This window comes from Oenanthe melanoleuca, chromosome 2 (genome assembly GCF_029582105.1).
Source record: "Oenanthe melanoleuca isolate GR-GAL-2019-014 chromosome 2, OMel1.0, whole genome shotgun sequence".
Classification (NCBI taxonomy): Eukaryota; Metazoa; Chordata; class Aves; order Passeriformes; family Muscicapidae; genus Oenanthe; species Oenanthe melanoleuca.
This window is the reverse complement of record NC_079335.1, coordinates 129587657-129611276: the sequence shown is the minus strand read 5'-3', so window position 1 is coordinate 129611276 and position 23620 is coordinate 129587657. Positions and strand designations below refer to the sequence as shown.

General features: G+C 36.4%; 1 protein-coding gene across 1 annotated transcript in view; it reads right to left on the bottom strand.

Annotated features, from left to right (window-relative positions):
• MALRD1 (MAM and LDL receptor class A domain containing 1) overlaps positions 1 to 23620 on the bottom strand; it is a 230720-nt gene that overhangs the window by 200348 nt on the left and 6752 nt on the right. Inside the window, 7 exon segments of the mRNA XM_056482973.1 lie at positions 3789 to 3978; positions 6156 to 6248; positions 12496 to 12653; positions 16058 to 16198; positions 19787 to 19880; positions 23436 to 23540; positions 23542 to 23598. Of these exon segments, the coding sequence (XP_056338948.1) occupies positions 3789 to 3978; positions 6156 to 6248; positions 12496 to 12653; positions 16058 to 16198; positions 19787 to 19880; positions 23436 to 23540; positions 23542 to 23598 (838 nt within the window).

Genomic DNA, 23620 nt, shown 5'->3' with positions numbered 1-23620 from the left:
TTTCATAATTTATCTTTCACTGAAATAAAAAATTTAGAAGTGATCACAAATAAGAGGCATCCAAAAAACATAATGAAAATGTAGAATTTAATAGTAAAATCCATATATTTATAACTTGTCACTCCAGTAGATTTAGATTTTACCAACCCAAATAAAGATGGTTACTCATGTGCAATAGTGTTTCCTAGATAATTTCCTTATTTTTGAGACTTTTATGTCTCATAGCCTTAAATATGTATTTATATAAATGAGCAGAGATTAAACAGAAAGATTAGGAAGCATTGCAAAACATATATGTGTTTGTTCTTGTAATAAATAGTGTTATTATATACTATTCATGTCAAATCTACATGACCAAAGAGAAACATTATTTTTAAAGTACTGATTATAATGAAACAAAGAGATTCTTAAAGGAGGGGAATCCTTCACATTAAGTAACAGCTGTCTGGCATTGTTTTTGTTCAGCAGGAGATCTGTCAGTTCTTTCAGTACCTGAGAACACTTCAACAAAGGAAACTACTGGGGATGTGTCCAAGGATAGATGCTGAAAACCTAATAAAGGCTAAAATATGCATCACTGTACCAGACAGGAAACTACTGAAAATCAAGGAATAAACATAGTGAACTCAAAATATCATGGAGGACAATATCTAGGTCTTGTGGAAAATGGGTATAATGGGAAAAAAAGAACAAAGGATAAAAATAATTTTTTCTTTACACTTGTTTTGCTGGATCTGTGGAAAGCATCTGAAAGATGAGTCTTCCAAGCTGACCAAACTGCTGAGTAGGTAAATTCCATTAGGGCCCTCTTTTCTGGAAAAGACCATGCAAAGTATCCAAGACAATATTATCCATTAAAATGGGACAACTTTAACAATAGTTATTGCTATTTTAAAAACAGTGGGTTTTTGTGTGTACTTTCTTCTCAGCCAGAAGTCAGAGAAATAAGCAAATACTATTGGTTACTTATACTTTAGAAAAGAACCTTTTTCCACCCTCTTTTTAGGGGATGAATATACTTTGCAGTGCCCCAAGAAAGCAATACCTCTTCAAACTGTGAATACCTCAGCACAGAGTTATTGGTGCTCATCCCTCACTCAGGGCATCAATTGTTGGCATTGGTTCTTAGCACCAACAGATGGTGGATGCAAACTGGTTGACACTATCAGTCTGTTATCCTACAATAAAAACTTCAACTTTTCCCCTGACTGACAGAGGGCTCAAATGACTGATGTCAAAGATGGCAGCAAGCATCAGTCCTACAGCAAAACTTCAATGACTTCTCTCTGTGAACTTCCCACTGGCAGCCCCACACCACTCTGAGTCCCACCTTCTTCCTCCAAGCAGCTCAGCCAGCTAACCCACTCCTTTATAGCTCCCATCCTTATCAGACACAGCTGGGATCTATTTTGGGCAAGGCTGCTTCCACTCCTAGGTGGTTAGTCCAGCTGCAAGGGGTGAGACTGCCTGCAGCACTATCTTTATCCACTCTCCCATACATAGCTAAGCAAACAATCCCTGTATCTCAGGTCCAACTGAGTGTCATAATTTCTTTAATTTGAAGGGAGCTAGTGGAGAATCAGTACCAGTAGAAAAACCAAAGTTAATTGCAGAAGCAGCAGCAGACAATGGAGCACAAGGCAGGGCTATTGAAGAGGATTTTGCACTGATTGTGGCTCTCATCATTCCTTGTCCCACCACCCTGACTCTGGAGATTCCTCAAAGGGCAGTGTTGAGACCACCAGGCCATTCTGACTTTTCTTCTTGTGCCCAATCTCCATTTTTTTCTGACCCATCCACATCAGCATGGTGGAAGAAATATTCCCAAAAATTCTACTGTGATCTGTGAACACTGACTAGATCTAAGTAATTTGTAATCTTTAGATTATCCAGCATCAATGTCCAGTGTCCAAGTGTTTGGAGTTATCTCTATTTTCACCTTGTGTAGTATGATTAGAAGTAGTACTTCCTTCAACTGTGACAATTGTTTTTCATCATTCTTTGAAACTGAAAAATTATTTCTTTTTTATTTCCAGTTGGTTTTCACCACAATTCCCTCTCGTTGTTATGGAGTGGGATTGCTAAATTGCTGAGAAATAAACTCCAGTTCTGAAAGTACAATTCACTTTCATTCCATTCCTCCCAAAGAACTTATGAGGACTCTCCACACTTCCACAAGTGGAGGTAGGACAGACACAGAACCAACAACATAGGGTCAAGGCTTGTAAAAATCAAAAAGAGCTCTCAGAGAGGGAGCCCTTACAGACTTCAATGTTTACTTAGATTCTTCCAAGAGATAAAACAGTATATACCTTCCTATTTAAAATGTTATTTCAGTTTTTGCACATATTGCTTTTTTTCAGAGACAGTTCCTGCATGATTATTTAAGTAATTGAAAAAAATTAAAGATTCAGACTGTGAGTTAAAAAACTAGCTTGCAGTCACAAATATTTCCTAAAGTCTAATCAAGGAATTAGAAAATAAAACATTATCAGTGTTTTTAATGGCTTCTCCCAGCAGCAATATAGATCATCACCAGTACCTTAAATATTACACACATTTTTTGTGTTAAACACATATTTAAGTGCTACCACCACAGGCAAACATACATACTTATGCATGCCCTATTATATTAATTCTAGAAGTGAGAGGGTCTCTAAAAATGTTTTCACATGGAGATCTAAAATTATTCAGAATTATTACAGATTTTTTTCAGTAATTTTAGTTATTTTCTTTTTACTCTTGATTGTACAGTTGTGGCTTCTAAACAAACTTACCTTCAGCTGCAAATATAATGAAGATGTAGCTTCTGAACTACAGTGGCCCAATTCTGTGGTGATTTGTATCACAGTACAAATATCACATCACTTAATGCATTTTCTGACAGTAATTCACACAAACAGTCTAAATTAGAGAACTGTTCAAACAACAAATCCCAAGGCAGATTTCATTCCCTTGCAAATTAGGGAAGTAGAGGTTATAAAAGTGGTATGTAGGGAATATATTTAAGCAAAAATAGAGTAAATGCTGCATTTCAGCAGATTATTAAACAAATTGCTAGCTGTATCTGACACATAATGATGAGGTCAGAGAAGAACACAAAGCACTGGAAAGAAGGAAATGCTATGAACATTTTCTCTAACTTGTGGAAATTGAGGTGGACAGGGAGCTGGCTTCACCTGCAGATGCAGAGGGCATCAGCTCTGACCCCTGGGAGACACCTGGCTAGGAGGAAGGACATCCTTTCACATTGTGGTGAGGGCATAGAGGGAAGAGTTGTCTCATGGGAACTAACATGTTCTCTAGTTTGTTATAAATAAAATGCTGTTCTTGATTTCAATATGTGCTTGGCTAATGGCAAGCTACATATATGGTTTTGTTCCTTATCTATATACCCCTGTGCTTTCCAGGTTTTAAGGTCTTTGGAGGTTTCCTTTGTAGGTTGTCTTTGTACCATGTGGTTTCTACCTCTGTTATTTTTACATTAAAAGTTCTTTGTTTTGAGGCAACTCCATCATTTGTGTCTCTCTATATTTATGCCACATATTCCTCAGCTAGCCAGGTTCTGTTGTGGCCAAGTATAGCAGCCACACCAACCTGTACATCATTAAATATCCTGGGGAAGGGAAGCCGTATAAATTTGAGATATTTTTTCTAGTGATTAGAAATCACTGTAACGGCGATTTGTTACACAGACATGAATTTATAGTGATTTGTTGAACAGAAAAGTTTTGGTTTCCCAGCACTCCCCAGCAGGGTGTCCCTCTAAAGCAGTGGGATTCACTCACAGCAGCTGGCTGGGTCCTCATTGCTGCCATCAGAGAAATCCAGGTGGGAGTCACAGGCTGGTCCAGGCACCATGGGCTGCCCATCCCTGCAGGTGGGCTCTTCCAGCTCTGATGGAGCAGCATCCAGGAGCTGGACGCTATTCAGGCAGATGAAACCTGCCCTGCTCTGGAGAGCTCCTCTAAACACAAGCTGTAAATGGTTGCAGTTAAAATATTTGCATTATCAGACAATGTAGTGAAACTGATTTTTATTTACACAAAACAGTTCTAGGTGTAAAAAGCACTGCATAATTTTCGTTGCAAAACCGTGATAAATTTCAAATCAGAATCTAAAATTTTGTATGACTATCTGAGGTTAAACTTATGGGAAATTTTAAGATGAAGTTTAATTAATTCTGAGAACAAAGTTTAAAAAAAAATCTGTTTTAAAGAAAAGCTCCTAATCTCATGAGCCTTCAGCTAAAAATTAGTGATGTCCCTGTGCTTTAGAAAAGTGTCTTGAAATTTAATGTCTCAAAGACTCCATCTTCCTTTCTGAAGTGTCTTCAAAACCTCATTTTGCAGATACTCAAGAGAAAATTTCTAGTTACAAATGCATAAAATGGGCTGGGGACTGTCCTGAGACACTAACTGGCACTGATAACTGTTAAGAACTGATAACTGTTTCATCATTTAAAATAAAATGGATGCACCCAGTCTCTGCTGTGGGGTTGGTCCCTGCCTGCTTGTAATCCTGGAACTGTTCTGGGCACTGGATTGGAGGTGGCCAATTTGCTTTGGTCAAAACCCTTCTATAAACCATGCTGAAGTTTTAATTATTTGGACAATCACACACCAATCCTGGGCCTGTGCCCTCACCCTGCTTATTTTACTGCTATTGACATAGACACAGAGATTCAGGGAGCATTTCTCTCTCTGACAGGGTTGCCTTGCTCTGAGCAGATTTAGCACATGCTGATTTATAGCAATGGAATTCCAGAGCATCTGTTGCTCCTGGCCACAGTGGAGCCCAGCTCTGCTGGCTCTCCAAGCAATGAAATTACCCCATTTGTGCTCTCCAGGTTTCTTTTATCTGAGTTAAAGCAGCAAGCAGGAGGAAGAAAGCTTGGATGTGTCAAAAAGATTAGAATGGCAATAAAAAGGAAGGGACTGAGAAAAAAGAGTAGGAGTTGGAGGAATAAATAAAAATGGATTTGTGGGTTTTGACAGGCTGGGACGTGACTGAAGTGTGAGTCTCAGAAAAAGTGTTATGTGCAAGGGTCAGCACTGTGTAAGAGTGTCTGACAAAACAGGAGAAAACTAGAACAGATCTGATTTGGGACATAAGCAGGAAGGTCTAGCACACTCCCCAAAGCCTGGGAATTAGGTGGGAGTGAAGTCTCAAGAGGCATTTTTCTTTCTAAAACATGAGTTCTATAGGTCATTGTCTTCCACTAGAGAAAATTTCTTTAAAATGACAAAAGTCTTCTAACACTTTCCATTCCCTCTCTACCAGTTCAAAAAGAACAGATTGCTGTGGTAAAAATATGAAATAAGCACAAATTTAAAGGTAGTATGTTTACTTCCCTAAGTACAAGGGATCCTTGCACTCTTTGTACAAGAATACACAGTTTTGGCTTCCTACTTATGCACATACAATCTAAGTAGACATTTGTTTATTTATTTTTAGATACTATAGATAGCTTAATTACACATCTGCTTGTTTATTCAAAATTGTCCTCATGGGAAAAGGAGAGACAGGCAAAAACACACACTTGGAACTGAAAAACATCAATTCCTGCAGTAGGCTTAGTTTTTGTCCCTTCATAGAGATTATATTTTCAGCTGATTGCTGAAACAGTAAAATATAATGGATATTTACAGAACTACAAAAAGAAAAACTATAAATGAAAAGTTATTTAAAATGGAAACTTGTACATTAGTATAAAAATTAAGTAGTTACAACTTAGCATTTATCTCTGTGCCTGAAATTTCAATGAGAAGTTATCTTCCCAATTAGTGGTTTACATCATTTTACTGAAGTTCCACAAAATCATTTACACCATCTTACTTAATAATATATATATACATTTAAATGAGTTGGTAATTCCTGAGGTGGACTCAGATGACTAATTAGAATCAGATGAGATTTGTATTCATTTTCTTGCACTTTATTCAAGTCCAGCAGCTTTTGTATTCATGTTTGTGTAAATGTTTCCTTGAGCTACAACCAGAGATTTACTCATATTAAAGCAATGAAAAAATAGCAAGACATTCAAAATACACACATTTTTAACAGATTTTCAGGCTTCCTAGAAGATTTACAAGCAATGAAGTAATGCATCTTCAAAACCTGAACACATTTCACTCAGCCTGTTTCATTCATACCTTTATATCTTCCACCCCTATTGGTAGCTGTATATTCATTTTGACCCATTCCTTCTTAGTCAAGATGCTGGTTTCCCACAAGACGTGCTCCTCCTGTAAAATGTAGAAAACAATGTTATAAAGGTAATTTTTATTCCTCCAGGAGTTATCAAGGCCATTTTTTGTCCTCCGTCTTTTCATCTCCCAGCAAAACAACCACAATATACAAAGTTTCTCTATGTGAAAAAATAGAGTTTGTCATATTCACTTGCAATCTCTGCAATGAGGTCTATTGGAGAGGGGAAACAACACATGTTTACTGTGACTAAACAGACTAATAATATAATTATCAGGAGTTGAGTTGGTAGAATTAAAGTTAATTAATATGTAAATTAAGTTGTGTTATTGCTAAATTAAACAATATGTTTCCATGGTGTTCTCTACATAAGTTTCCTTTTCATAAATAACTGCTTATGTTGTATAATTAATTAGATTTATTTCACTTAGAACTGAATTTTGGGTCTGCTGGATTTACCCAATCAATTGTGCTAAAAACTATTTTTTTGTTTTCAATCTGTAAAGCAAGCACACAGAGCACACCTAACAACTTTAATCATGCTCTGACTTACCTTAATCCTCCCATTTTCATTCCACCTCCTAAGGATAACAGGAAGAGTGCTACATATGGTGAGGTTCCCTTTATGCAAGCACTCCAAGCCCTTTTCATTCAATAATCTGGCAAAACTATCTCACATTCACTCTGCCTCTGGTCATGATCCTGCTTGGAACATACTGGAGCATAAAGGAAAGGCAGAAATTTGAACTCTATATACCCACAAAAAACCTTGTCAAGAAGCAGTTGCAAAATAGAGCAAAACAGAAAGACAGAAAAAACCTGCAGGAAAAGTTAATATAGGCTATGCATACAGACCTATCATTAAAAATATCAATATTGAGACTACTTTTAGGAAACTGAAAAATACTGGTCATACCTTTTCCACAAAGGATATTACAGGATTGGTGGCAGTTCAGAAAAAGATGCAAAGCAGGATAAGAGAAATGGAGAGTCTCTTGCATGAAGAGAAATTGAAAGCATAAAAAGAATTTATCTTACAGGAGATTAATAAAAGGGGTTATGATAGGCATGTGAAATGTTATCAGTACTATAGACAAGGACAGTTATATTTTTTCCTATTTTATAATATAAAAGAGAGGAGAAATGTGCTGTCTACTGCTTGGTAGGCTGTGAGCCAGCAGAACAACATTGATATGATTGCTGATGTGCAGACAATTAATGCTGTTTTCCTACCAAGGCCATTCTGTTATATTAGCAAAGCTGGAAGATTAAATCCCCATTGAACATGTGTTCAAAGATCAGTTTTGGAAAACTGCAGGGCAGGGCCAAGGCAATATGCTAATTTCAAACACTCAATGACAGAACAGATCAAATTGGATAAAGAAAATGGCATACTTGACTTCAGAAATAGAAGTCAGCTGTGAGTTTCTACATTACTATAGGATGTATTTGTCCACTTGTTTACAAAGCAAAAGTCTTTCAATATTGAGGACACTTCATTCTGTGTAAAACTTGCTTTATTTTGCTAAATAATTCAGCTTTCAAAGGAAATCTATAAGCCTATATTAGGCACATATATACAGAGAAAAGGATGATGTACTAGGAACCATGCTGCATGGCAGGTTAAAACCATAGCTTGTGGTTAAATTTCTGCTTTTACTTAACATGCTCCCCCCCACCTGCATGTAAAAACCCTTCAAACATATTTTTATGTATTTTGAGGAGCACTGTATTTGCTGTGTATTTGACTGGATACACCTCAATACTATAATTTTGTTCACATTCAGACAGCTTAGAAACCCAGCCCCATGACCATTTTTCTCCCAAGCTAATTTTAATACAAATAGCTTGTGGCAGTAAACTTGAGTTTTCTGTAGAGTAACCAGACCTCATTGGATTTTTATCTACACTGAAAGCTGTAATTCCTCTCAGATGAACCAATATTTTAAGCAGATTTTACCCTGTGATTTTATACAACTCTAATAAGTCAACAATATAATTTCTCTTCCTCACAATACTTGTGGTGTTCACCCTGCTTTTCATATCCTTCCACCTCTTTGCTACAAATGAGTTAACCCTCTAGCATATTCCTTGTGTCACTAGCCTTCTTCTAAAATATGGCAGGTGTTGGTTTTCCAGTACTTTCCTTCAAGATTTATTTTGGTAATGTAGGGGAGCAGTTGCTCAAGATAACTTTACTCTGTTCCCCTTTACTGTGATATATTACTATCAATAAACAACCTTTTGTAAAGCTAAAATGGGCAAGAATTTTTCCTTTTCCCCACAATGTTTTTTCTGAGATTTTGTAAAAGCCTCCATTTGTAAAACATTTTTATCTTTCTTTGACATTTCTCTATCAATACAGGCACTGCTGTGCAACTGCACCCATTATTTTGTCCCTACTTTTCAGAGAGTCATTAAAAATGAAGGCTTATTTGTTCCCCCACAATGATTAATCAACTTTTCCTTCTGCAGAGGGGTGTACTCACATGACCTTGCAAGTGTTGTTCAACATAGAAAAAATTTAGTGCATTAGGATACAAACATGCTTGCACATAGAAGCATTGAAATTCTTTTATTGCTTAATTTCTGTATTTTTCAAAGCCACATGAGATGTAAAGATTAAGACAATAAAAGGAAGAAGGCTAAGCCCATTACTTAAGAGGAGTAACAAACAATTAATGAGCAGCAAATGATAGCGTCTACATTATATTATTTGGTTTCCATTTTTACCAAAAATGTTAAAATTTATCTGTCAGTTAACAGACAGTTAATTTTGTCAATTGAATGTAGAAACTAAGGAATGAGATGCTGGAAAGCAGTGCCATGGAAAGGGAAACTGGTCAGGGGCACGTTGAACATGAGCCAGCAGTGCCCTGGCAGCCAGGAGGGCCAGCCCTGTCCTGGGGGCATCAGGCACAGCATCACCAGCAGGGCAAGGGAGGGATTGTCCTGCTCTGCTCTGCACTGGGGCAGCCTCACCTCGAGTGCTGGGGCAGTTCTGGGTGCCACAGTGTAAGAAAAATATTAAACTGTTAAAAGATGTCCAAAGGAGGGAATGAGAATGAAATCACCACGAGAATGGTGAAAGTCTGGAGAGGAAGCTAGTGAGAGGCAGCTGAGGTTGTGTCAGGGGAGGTTTAGGTTGGATATTAGGAAAAGATTCTTCCCCCAGAGAGTGGCTGAGCACTGGAACACCTGCCCAGGGCAGGGGTCACAGCACCAAGCCTGACAAAATTCCAGAAGCATTTGGACAATGCTCTCAGGCACATGGTGTAACACTTGGAGTGCCCTATGCAGGGCCAGGAGTTGGAATTCACTGATGCTAGTCTGTACCTTCCAACTCACAGGACATTCTGTGATTCTGTGTTTATATTGCCAAATGGGAATTCAGACATGGACCAGAATAGCCAAATAATGTTACAAATACATATAAGCCACAAGTACTAAAACTGGAATGGAATCACAAACTTAAGTAAAGGTTGCATAGTGGACAACAGCAAACTCTGAATACCTGAGGCAAAAGTGTAGGAAATTAGACAATTGGCAGAACAAAGGACATATTTAGCAGTTAAGGAATAAATACAGACCATGCAATTATAGCCAAGATGCTGAACAACTCTTAAGACACTGGAACAAATGCTAACAACCTTGTAAGCAGCTAGAGAATTAGAAGCTGAGAAACCTACATTAGCTGCTGATGATGAGGAGCAAGTTGTGTTTAGCAGTGTGATTTTTTTCATCATAAACAGTCTTGAAAAATTTCTTACTTTATTAAGGTTTTTTAACAATTCTCGGATAACACATGCTTTAAAAAAATTGTGGTGATTTGGTGTAGATGAAATTACCATAAAATGTGCAAACAGAAATATGAGTTTATTTCAAAGAGGAGATGTCAATAGTTTTCAATTAAACCAAAAGAAAATCGTAATAAAGTTCTGCATAAGTCTGTTCCAGAGCCTGATATAATTATAGTGCTGACTAGTTGACTGGAAAGTGTGGAGAGTTAGATGAAAAATAGATTTCAAAACAATATAGATAATACTATATTAGGAGGAATTGCAAGCACTCTGAAGAACATCATTTGCATTTAAAATCATCTCAGTGTACAGAAATCAGTTCCAAACCAATAAGACAAAGCTCAAAGACATGAGTCACAATTAAGAAAGAAAAATCAAATGGTCAAATGCAGTAGTGTTTAATGAAGAGCAGTTTGGCAAGCCAGCAATAAAAGAGGAAAAGCTGCAGATTATCATGGACTCTAAGTTAAATGTAAGTAAATAATATGTTTTGTTGACAAAAGGAGTCCGTTTTCCTTATCCTTCTTCATGCCCAAGAGCAATTTAAATTCCCTGCCTTTCAATTCATACCATAATGGCTATATTATAAAATATATTAGAAAACATATTCACTCATCTTTGCTCTCTCTGTTGAAAGGGTGAGGAAGGTCAGGGATAAATTTACAACATCTGTGTCACTTGCCTCTAAGAACAGCACTGAAACTGTTCATTGGGTACAATCCAGTCTCCAGGTGTGTCGGGCCTGACAGTGCTGGGATTTAGAAAGAGTTATTCAAGAGTTTTGATCAATAAATATAGCAATAAAATGTGCAGGAAACTGCAACTGAGAGGTTATTTTGAATGAGTTCCAGGACAGCAGCTCAATTGTCTTCCAGGGTCAGAACAAGCACTTGACCCTCATTTCTGTTTCTTAGTATTTGCTGGTTTTGAAGATTCATTTGTCTTTCATAAACAACCTAATGATTCAGTAGCAAAATGTGTAAAAGCCAACTCTCCCTTCATTTCAGTTTAAGAAGTCTTAAACATGAGTCTGTAGGTTGTTTTATTTTTCATGAAACTACCAGCAGAACCTTATGTTTCTGAAGATTTTTCTGACAAATTTTGCAGTATGAGTAACTCACATCAGCTTTAAATAAGTCTATGTGCAATAAATACACTTCTGATTGAAGGAGAAATTCAATACCTAAAACATAAAAGGGCCAAGAGAATCTATGGAAACAGAGTGGACTGATGTAATAAGTGCCAGAAAATGTTCTTCTAATGTGCATGTAAGGATCAGTTTATCAAATAATTCAATCTAGGCTCCCAGTTCTGTGGGAACTCAGATGTCAATTTTCTTATGGTTTTCACTTACATAATTTGCTCTGTTTTCAGGGAAATAAAACTCTTAAATTGGGTCCATTGATGCTAGTTAGGTGAACTGCTGAAATCAATATTCCTGTTCTGTCTCGAGGTTGCTGCGAGTGTCATACCTGGGAATTTATTGGCAAGAACTATGACACAAAACTCTGTGTGTCCTGACCAGAACACTGATTATGTTACAATTCCCTGACACAGTAATTGGTCATAAAAATACAACTGTTGGCTTTTATAAATGAAATGTGAGTGAAAGCCTGGAGTTGTTTTCATGAATATTCAGAGACACAACTGGAAAGAAATAAATGATTTCCATTACCTGTCCTTATTTTAAGAACTTTTGGTTGTGTTACACTTTGGGGTTTTAGGTCCTTATCTTTGTTAATTAAGTGGATCTAATATTTAAATGAATGTATGGTTGGGTGATAAGAATTCAACTCCAGCATCAAGATATGAGAGCCATTAACTTAATGAGAGCAGCTCTAGTGCTCTTGCTTTCATTAATTAGCAGTGCAAAGCATCAATATTAACCTACTAAACCAGACTTCCAAAGGAGAACAGTCTAATATTAGAAAGTCTCACAAGATAGGGGAGGTAAGAAAGATGGAAATAGTTAGCAATGTTCAACTGACATTTGTGTTTCATTCTGTCAGAGCTCTTTTATCTGCTAACAAGTAAAAGAATAGAAAAATTACTGCACTAATACTTGGGCAAAGTAAAGCAGGTGTTTAATCAAGGACTTTCCAGTTATCCTGAGTCAACAACTTCCTTTTGTAATATGTCTCCACTGAGAGAAGCACCTATTTTCTTATTCCCATAACAGGAAGAAGGCTAGGAAAGCTGCTACTGTAGATTTCCCCCCACTGAAATCTGCAATTGATTTAATTCTGCAATAGCTGGGTTTGTCCTTGAAGTGTTATTGCAGAACATTCACCCATCGAATTAGTTTATAGCTGAGATGGTGAACACCCAGGTTCTGCAATTGCACAGACCAGTGGAATGGTACCAAGTTACTTTCTGCACAAACTCAGGACACAGGCATACAGCAACAGGTGTGTCTTGCATTTTGTCTGGTAACACCTGGGCTGCCATACCTTTACCTTTTGGAAATGAAGACATTTCTCCTTACCTGATTCACAAGCAGTACTGCCTTGAGATCACTGCTGTCTGCCATGGAGTAGTGAAACTGAAAATGGCAATTCTTGCTGGAGCAATGACACGTGGTGCTGTTTAGATGGGCCCTTTCATATAATGCATTGTAATTAGCTTCTAACCACTCAAAATGGCCTGAAGATAAAAGGAAAGGAAATAAAGGTCACTTTTTCACAAAGCAGTTTTTTTTCTCAGTCTTTAAAAATAAGGATTGCTCTCATGTAATTACACCAAAGACCCATCCCAGCAAGAATGAATTCTGATCATCATGCTGATTTTATGACTTGGATGTCATCTGTTTCCTGTTAAATATATATATATATATTTTTTTTTTCTTCGTTCTACTCAGAGATAGCCCCAGCAACCACTAATTACATCAGTCAATAGTATCTCAAAGTTTTTACTTTGCATGCTAAAACCTGCAAGAACTCCCAGCTCAGCCTCCTGACATTTACAACCATTCAATATCTAATGACAAATATACGTGGAAACTGGGCTTTCTTCCCACTGTGGTTTCTAGGAAATATGTTTTTTAAAGCAATGCTTAAAAAAACAAAACAAAACAGAAGGTCATCTGCTTTACTGCTGCAGGAAGCAGTCACAACTCCAATCTGTAATCAAGGTCTTTATTTCTCAGACAGAACTTCTGCAATAAAATGTTGGAAGCATATTGTCTTTCCACCTGAAGCAGAAAAGCAATTTGTGCTCCTCTTGACCTGCTGGCCCTGATAAAAGCATTCCTACAGAGATCTAAAGGAGTTCTCCATCTCCTCAGTGTCTATTAGTTTTCAGAAATAAAAAGGCTAAATATTTTTTTACTAAATATATCAGCTCTTTCCCCTGCCTCCTGAGTCACTGAATATTTTGCTGCCTTCTGCAACAACTTTTAAAATAATAAACAAGGACTAATTAAAGGTCTTAAGTCTGCAGTTTCTGTTTTTATTTCTCTAAATACAATTTATCTCAAATGCAAATGTTGCACAATCTCAAGGAAGAAAGTGGAGGAAGAAAGGAAGAAAGTGCCATTTAACAAGAAAAATGCTCATTTCTATAAAGGACCATTTTCTTTTCCTTTTGTTTCCTGTTTACTCTTTGTGTTATGCAATGATTTACACTGTAATATATTCGTGAAGTTTCCTTGGAATTAAGCTTGTAATTTCACGCCACAACAACTAGCCTGTATATTTAATCCATATTTCTCTTTGACAGGCATGAACAAAGCATCTATACTTCTATGACTACTACCTTGTGCATATGAGAAATATGCAACACTAGAAGATATGCTACCAGTTGTTTATCTAACTTCAGAGTTCTCTGATGCCATTATAAAACCAATTTTAGTTTCTGAGCCCAGTGATAATTAACATTCTTTTCCTCTTTCAAATACTTGAATCTTTAAAAGCAGGTCAAAGAGCTGACATGATTTTTTGACAAGAAAGCAAGAGCACTGCTCTAGATAAATCAAAGTCCTATGATGCATTCAGAATGATCCTGTGTCCAAAAAAGAATTCTTACTCTCCTCTAGAGAATGCATTGTATGCAAGCATTGTGATTGCTTCTGCTTAATCCAGTATAAGAAACAAACTGTGAAAACTACAATAGAATATATATGAAACATCAATAAAGGAAACAAGAAAAAAAGTATTTTCTGAACAGTGTTACAGCAGAATATAGAATCTCTGTAAGAACTTTTGACACTAGAGAAATTAAGAGGAAAAATTATAGATAAATTGCATACAATATAAAAGTAGAGAAACAAAGCAATGAAGCAGCAAAGAAAAAAAGTTTTCCAAGGACAGAAAGTATTTTATTAAATTTAGGGATACTAACAAGGGAGGATTATTCAAAGGCTATAAGAAATCTTTTCTTTATAAATATAATTGTTTAGATCTCTTCCTTATAATTTTATCACCTCTCTTCTATTTTTAGAAGTGAAAGCTTTGATCAAAATCAGAATATAAAGCTTAGTCAAGCTCTATTTGCATTGCAAGTTTGAGCCCTCAGGCAGGGCATTTTTGCATACCATTTCTTTAGTTTTTGATTTTTTTTTTTTTATATTCAACCTCTTAGTTTATGTCTCAACACATGAATAGAAATACTGAATGTACTGAGAGGTCAGCAATCACAGTTCAGATTTTTCAGTACTTTCCAATGTCAATGATAAATTAAATTCTGTGAGTTGTTTTGATGCTTGTTTCTTCACACATTTTCGTTTTTCTTTATGACTTAGAAGCACAGGGAATGTCCCCAAGTAGTTGAGGAAATTCAGCCTATTCAGCTGCCTCTGCATATCCATACAATAGTGCCCAAGCACCTATGCAGGAAACATTCCAAATATATTCTTTCCATAGACAATGCTTGTAATATAGCCCTGTAAAAGCCCTTACAGAATTTCAATATCTTTTCTCTTCTCAGTATTGCCTTCAAAGGGAAACCAATACCTGTTACCAGCCCTTAAGATGTCATGTTAAGGTATGGCACAGATCAAATGACCTTCAAGGAGGCTTTTCCAATTAAATCAAATGAAAAGTCTCTTTTCTGTTAGATATCCCAGTGGAAATTGGAAGATGATATGCCTTCTCCTCACATTTAAGGGGAAAAAAAATCTGCTTTATTTTATGCTTCAAAAATTGGTTTTAATATAGTGCATACACTCAGGCACTTTTCCTTGCTATTCAATGGTAATTTGACTTATGGTTACTAGACTGTATTGAAATGCATGCTAAAATTTACTTTTAATTTTTTTTAAATAAAAACAATATCCAACAATCATTCTGATTCTATCAATGAGATGTGCTCCATTTCTGTGGGTTCAAAGTTCAAGCAGTAATCTGCACAATATCAGTTCTTCAAAGCTGCATCACAAACTGTGCTATTACAACTAGCAGTACTTGACCCCTCTGAAGGCAGGCTCAGCTCACAAGCCAAACACTTAGCAGGCAAGACAATTCCATCTCACAATACAACACTTAGAGATTTACAGTCATTCAGCTTTCAAAAACCTTTCCCATAAACCCACAGACACCAAACAGTGACTTCAAAAACAAGTGATGCTCTTTACTTCTTAAAATTGCAGCTGGACTAATTTTATTTATTTTAAAGGTATGACACTATTATCTAGAATAATTAGAATAATAATTAGATGGATTTGATTTGATCTAACTTAATTTCACCAAATTCTTGCACAGATCTCTTACAAAGAATAAACTGGAGAATAAATCAACTATTTGTTTATATAGTTTATATAGTTTATATAGCTTATATAGTTTAGTTTATTAGTTTATAGTTGGAACTCTTATGTAAAAATATATAATGAATACCTAAAAAATATTCATTAATTCTTACAATAAAATATTTTGTGTCTTACCAGCAGGAGTGCTCAAGTTGAAACAGCTAAAACAAAATCCAATATAAGTACAAAATACATACAATTATTTTTTGTAGTTTAGTTCTGCTTTGGCATTGAGGCACCACAGTGCCATAAAAAGCACTATATTCTTCAGGACAGCTAGTAATTTTGAGTTAAATTAAATCCCCACCTTCAGTGCTGTTGCTCAGGTCCTTCAGGAGGGAGCAGGAGGCAATCTTGTGCTCCTGCAGCCGTGCCCACTGAGCAGGCTCAGCTGGCTCCTCTCTGTGCCACTCACACGTGCCAAGCTCAAACATGGAAATCTCTGGTGCTAAAAGACAAAGAAAAACAATCACTTCTCAAGAAGTTGTTATTTTTGAGACTATTCCCCATTAGAAAACTGTGCTTATTAAACTCCTTGACAACATTTCTGCTTCTTCAAGAGGTTACTGCAGGAGCCCTGTGTGTCCCTGATTGCTGCCCTGTGTGTCAGCCTGCCACCTGTAAATGTTCTAAGACATCATTCCCTCAAGACAGATGCTTCTTTCAAAGCAATGGAGGGCTGCTTATGTTAGCCAGTCATCACAACCTGCATGAATTCAATTCCACAGAGAGAGTTGCCAGGTAACATAAAAACTGACAGGTAATAATAAGAAATACCTGTTTACTTTTCTAAGTGGTAGCTACAGAAAAATCACATTTAACAGGGGTTAAACTCAGCAGCATCTCCACAATACTTGTAACAGAATACTTTCTAGAGACAGAAAGGCTGTGGATGCATCAACACATATTTTCAAGAGCTTTTTAAGGGCACAGCATGCCTGACTAGTCTGGTTGCCTTCAGCAATGGTCAGGATTTTAAGTAGAATTGCACTATGACAATGGAAGTTCCAGTTCTTAATGTTATTGCAGGAGAAAGGTAATCTCCTGGTTAAAACATATTATTAAACAGTAGTCAGGATATCTCAGAGAAAACAGAGACTCCTAACTGTATGGAGAAAACAGTTTTGGGTTATTTTAGTTAGATGTTGTTTCCTTCATCTGAGAGACATTTATTATTCACATTACTGTCATCTCAGTGAAATGGCCTGTCCAGGCACTGCTGCCAACCTTTCATTTCTTCCTTGTTCCAGTGCTAAATAAATGTGCACTCTTTTCAAACCATGTGCATTATGTGAGAAAGAGCCTGTCAAAAACTTGTTTCCTATGGAAAATTCCACAAGAGTCTGAAAAAAGGATGGATTTTGTCACATTTCAACATGCAGAAAAATTTTGCAAATTCTTTAAAAAAAAATCAGGATCTTCTGTTAATTCTTTTGAAGTATTGATACAAAGCATTGAGTCATTTTGTGTTTTTTTTTTAATTTAGTTTTATGTATTTTTGAGGTTTTGTTTGGTATGAAAAATACCCATTTTCCAGCTCTTAATGCCACAATATGTCAGACAACAGTAAAATTAGTATCTTGGATTTTCTGACTCCCATCCCTGTAGCAGTTCATCTCAAATACCTGCTTCTGTAATATTAAAGGCTATGTCTTTGCAGGATTAGAATTATCTAAGGAATTAAGTTTTTGTCAGTTGAAGTATTCATACTGGATTTTTGTCAGAATTTATGCATTGTAAGTAATACATATATTATAATTACTTCAGCTTTCCTGAAAAAAACTCTATAACTTTGCAGTGAGGCTTTGTCACTCCTGCATTACAAGTGACTTAAGGAGGACATTCTCATTCTCCCTTTTAGCATTCCACTTTCATGCCTTGGAGCTCTTTGCTTTCATCTCAATGAAGAGATCAGAAGGACAATGTTAGTGGGGCTCTTCACATTTATAATCTTTGGGAGTTGAGAGGGAATTCTGCAGAGCAGCCACTTGGATAAGAATATGAAGCCTTTGAACAGAAAGTTTACTAAAGGTATAATTAAAGGAGATTTTGCATTACATGTGTTTCAGAAAATAACTTCAATATTTTCTATTTTCCAGACAAAGTTGTTTTTGTTTTTTCTTCTGCAGCCCATATTCAAATGTATGATAATGTGTGAAATGTATGTGGGGGTTTTGAGTGATAAACTATTTGGCAGCTGTTGGGGAAACTAAAAACTAGAGTATCTTAAATTGCTGTGCTGAAGATAGGGTTGTTGGGCCTTTTTTTTATTTAGCAGAACTGAACAACAGACTGAAGTGGGACAGTTTGAGAGACAGAGAAGGGACAGAGGGAAGAAAGAACCTAAAGCATAATGAAATTTCTTCTATATTTAACCATCACAGTTTGCATCAAGAAACTCCTGAAAGCAAAAAATTTAAGATATTTTACTCACAACCCTAAAAATATAGTCATACTAATGAATACAAATGCCCAGGTCATCTCTTATGTGCATTTGTACTGGGATTGAAAGCCATGAAAGGTACATTAAAAATGCAAGCTTTAACTAGGGATTCCATGAAATTAAAGTGATTATCATTAAAAGTCTACTTATCCAGAATTCCATAAGGACTACAGAAAAAAATTATTTCAAATTCAACCAACCAGAAGTCTGACCTTTTGTTTTAATTATTGGAAAGTGTTCAGTAGTAACAGTCCTCTTTCAGGGAGAAAATTAAGATCTTTTGACCCTGTTTTTGGCTGCTGTGAGCCATTTAGGTTCCACCTAATGAAGCTGACTTCTTCTAATGAGGAAACACAGGATAAGGACTGGCTCTTATTAGAATATAGCTGAGGCACTTAAAAATGCAGCAGCTCAATCCATAAGCCACAGCATGGACTTCAACAGTTGTCATGTAAGGTAAGTTTAACACCTGGATTTATAAGATGCGGTAAGAAAATACTTTAATTTCCTTTTTTTCCCTTTTTCATCTCTTTGAGACAGTGTTTCATCTCATAGCTGAATGTTTTTTCATTTTATTTTTGTTTTAGAAGAACTTTGTTGAAAAACTCAATGTATTTTTACATACACATCTCCCATAGGCACAGGTTAAACAAGTGCATATGTTTCTAGAATTATAAAAATCTAAATATATATGCCTGCTGGCATCAAGTTAGGGTTTTTCTCTTGCTCTTAATGTGATCTGCTTGAAATTACTTAGCACTCTAACATGTTAATACCCATGTGCATCTCTTTTCAATAGCTTTTTTTTTATAGAAAGAATCTAGAGAGCACAATTTAGGAGTATGGCACACACAAAACCAACCATGTAACCTAGCTTGGTCTGTGTCAAATGCTGCTTTTCATATCTCAAGTTAAGTTTAAAATCTAAAGAATAAAAGAAAGAAAAACAAAGGAGGTGTTTTGATTCAGAACTGCACTCACCTGAGGATGTGACACAAGTGCCAGAGGACAATACTCTTGTGTAATGCAGAGCAGTGAGCAACTTAATTTATGCTAGGATGGGTAGAGTTCCTTTTCCATGAAAATACATTGGGTTGAAAAGGGAAATAGGAAATGTTTTGCTGAAGAATCCTGATACACAGGGGTGGTCTGACTGCAGAGGTGACCAGCCTGACATTCAGCTCTTGGATGCAGCAGAGCAGAACAGCAAAACCCCACTGCACAGCTGAGCATCAGGACCTTCTTGCATTCAGAAACACCAGTGCCTTGGGAATCTTCCCAGCCAGCTCCAAAGTTTTCCCTGAGCTGGCTGGACACATCAAATTCTTCAGCCAAAAGCATTAGATCTTCTTTACCCACTGAGCCCTACATTTATAGTGTATCAGATTTCTTAAAGTATTTATTGTCTTTCTTTGTAACTGCAGTTAGATGTGAAAAGACAGAAAATTGTTTAGGGAATTAAAAGCAAGCCAAATGAAAACACAGAGTTAAAAAAGCCTTTGGATATCAAAACAATTTCATTGTCTCTTCTCCCCTAGTTCAAGGAAAAGAAAATCTAAAATGACCTGGCTGCTGAAAAAGAGGTATCCTTACCATGTGCTATAGAACATCCCTCACTAAAGGTAATATCATCGATGGCAACACTGTCACCTTGTCTCTGGGTCTCCACCATCCCCAAAAAGACAACCTAGAGAGATAAACAGCAAATCAACAAGAAACAGAGTTCACCAGTGTCACAGACAAAACAAAACAAAACAAAACAAAACAAAAAAAAAAAAAAAAAAAAAAAAAAATCACACAATATATGCCAGTCAAGTCCATGAAGTATTTATTGGAAATATGAGAACTCTAATTACACATCTAACCATTTTGGAGGATTATCATCCTGGCTTTTTCACATATCTGTGGTTTTTTCACCCAGGCATAGATAGGTAGTCCAATCATCTAACTCAAGATTAAAGTAGAATTTAACAGGAAGGAACTAAAAATCACAATAAAATGGCTTAAAAATCTAAGCAAGCATAATGGCAGTTTAAGAATTGAACATAAATGATTTTGTGTTTTATCAAGCCATTATTCCACCAGAGAATGGAAACAATGAACATTTTCTGGTTGGTTTCAGAATTTCTCAGAAACCTGGAGAAAAGTCAGAGCAAAAAACAGCATTACTCAAAAGCCTTTCAGCACATTTTTAGCCAAAACAAACCTTGAGGAGCACTTGGTTGACAGTTATTCTGCTTAATGTTACAGCAGTGGGTTTTTTTTCCCCCAACAAAGTCTTCTATACACAAGAAGTTACAAATATTTTACTTTTTCATTTTAAGGGCAGATTTCAATCCACATTTGTAAATGGACAGACTTTTACATGTTTTCTGCAGTGGTGTACAAGGGAACTGACTGATCAATCACAGTTCTTGGAAAAACACAACAAAAACATACCAATCAAAACAACCCAACAAATCAATCCTATGAATAACATTCCTTAAATTATTCCCTAGCTACAACTTGGGATGAAACAGTTCCAGGATTTTCTAGACTCTTGGAGGCACAATCTACTTAGAGGTACATTCTAGCTCTTAATAAAAAATTCACAGTGTTAGCAATAATTTTTCAAATATTGTCTTAAGAGTTCAGCAACAATATTGTGCACAGTTTAACAGATTGAGGCAGAAAACCTATAAATTACCAAGAACTGAGCATTTCACTGTAAAGGATTACACAACTTATCCAATGATATGCCCATTACTTTATGAATTGGAAATTTTTTGAGGGATGTAATCTTTTGTTTGTTTTACTGAACCTGCAGTTGGCTTGCACAAGAAGAATTCAAAAATGTTTATATGAACAAAGTGCAGCATCTTGGAAATGTGCTCATTTGTTTCACAAAAGCCATATTTTGAATTCTTGAATTCTGCTGCAATGATATGTGCAGTTAGTGTGTACTTTCATGGCATCACCACATGGAGTACAAATAGTGTATTCCTATTTTCTGTTTCTATCATGAATTGGTTTCAGATAAGTACCTGAAACAATATAGTGCACTGTTTTGTAATCAGAAACACCAGAAACATTAAATAATGTCAGGATTTGACAAATATTTTACCTTTGCACAGTGATGTTTCATTTTGAACTCAAAATTTGGTTGCTAATAAGCTCGGAGTTGGGATTTTATAGTCAGATTTTATTATATAGTGACATAAAGTGTATTAGACAATGCTAAAGAGGGACTAGCTCACTTTTTGGAGGCAAAAATCAGAGGCTGCTTCAAGTTCATGTTCCATCAGAGCACACAAAGTTCCTCATGAGCACTCTCTCAACTTCCCTGCTTGCAGTAGATAATATTACAAGATTCCTCCAGCTGCTGTTGTGTCTAAAGAGATTATCCAGGCTTTATCTGTTGCAGATCCCCAGCTGATCTCCCTTGAGTTCAGTCCAAGGATAACCAAAGTGACTCACACCCAAGTTCACTCCAGAAAGGAACCATTCAGTTTTCCTTCTCAGACAAAGCCTGGAGCTCTTTAACTCACAAGTCTACTCAGTGGCACTGTTTGTCACAACTGCAGTGATCTGTATCTGTGCAGTATCTGTGAAATGAATATTGCAGCTCCAATAGGGGCATGGAAGGTGCAGAGGGGTTGTAGGCAGGATAAAACACGAGCTGGATCAAACACAATGCAGCCACAGGAGCAGACTGCACTTCAAATGTGTTTTTAAAATTGTCAAAAATGTTAAAGCACCTTATTTCAAAAGGGTTTGTACATTCAAATAAAAATTATTTGTCTCCCATCATTTTTTTCCATAGAAACATTAATAATCAAAATTTTATCTCGAAAAATACAGCAGGTATCCTTGTAGGCAAAATATCTTGTCATATAAAAGAATAAGTGCAAAAGGGCAAGTGAATTGCATTTGCTTGTATGACAGTAATATCTTGCAAGTTGTCACTGGAGCAAAATGGGCAAACAAGAAAATTTTCTCAGCTTCAGACTCTAAGTTTTGTGGGGTGCTGAGCTGTGTTTCTTAAGTGAATTGTAATGATTACTGCAGTAAGTTTGACACCTGCTTCTTTAAAGCTGGACTCTGCCCATCAGTTCGCTTGATAGAGGCCAAAGGATAACCAGATTTGCAAGCAATCATCTGATTAGGATTTTACATAGCAATTCAGAGAAAGTAGATGCCATATCATATTAACCATTCCCAGACTCAGCCAAATTTTTGAGTAATACAAATGCTGAAAAAAATAAATCTAGAAGGAAACCCTTCCAATACAACCTCAGATTTCTGTACATACACTCTTATCAGGCAGAGGTGAGTTAATGACCAATAACAACATTGACACTTGTGTTGAGTTGGGTACAGGTATTTGCAATATTCATTCTCAGAAGAGTTCAGCAGGCCAGTATTACTTCAAAAATCAAGAACCTGTTGGATGCTTTAGCACAATATGGAAGCCAAGTAATTATGTTACTCATTTGGATTATTGAAATGAGGTTGTGCTGCCATGCCTCCAGGTTTTCATGCTAAGCAACCTCACAGTACTGTGTAGCAGGAAAGGCTCTCATTTTCTCCTCTGCTCCCCACTTTCTCTCCACTATTAAGCATAGCAGTGAGTGTACATCACCCACAATATTATAGCCCTAAGTTACATTTACTGTGCTAATGTTTTTTGTAAATGCACATGTAAAAACTTTTAAATAGCCTATGACATTTGCACTGCTTTTCAGTAGCTTTGAGCAAAATTAAACCATTTGCATATGTTCTGTGACAGAGACTCAAAGCTGCAATCAATAGTTGAGTACAGTGTTTGTCACCTGCAGAACCCCTGTAAAACAATATCATAGGATAAAATGCAGTTTCCTGCATAAATGAAATCTCGAGTTTATCAGTCCAGTTAGACTGAGGCTAAAAGAATACTGTACTGAAAGTAAAGATCACAAGTATATCACCTCTGTGGTCTGGAAGATAATTTATGGCTCAATGAGACACTTCTATTCAAGACACACACACAGTTTAAGCAAAGTTTGTTGTCAGTTTTAACACCATTAAGAGATAAGAACAAGCTGTATTTGTTAATGCAAAGTATGATCTTCAAAATGCCTTTTTTCTTGTTTACCTCATGATAGGACTTTATTTCCATTTACAAAATATTTAGTGCTGACCTATGAAAGAGGCTCACAATTTATAAACCATTTAAGAAGTGTCCTTTACAGTAGCCTCAATTTACTAACCTCAATTTACTAACCTCATACTTTTCAGTGCTGTTGATTGTAATGGTGTTTTCATTCCACTGATCTCCTAGTTCTCCTGAAACTTGCCAAATGTTTGTCACAGTATCTTCAGAGTATTTTTTGAAGCCCCACCATAAGTGTTCCACTCATTTGACTGACCCAATAATGAAATCTAACCTAGGAAAAAGAACAAGGGCTG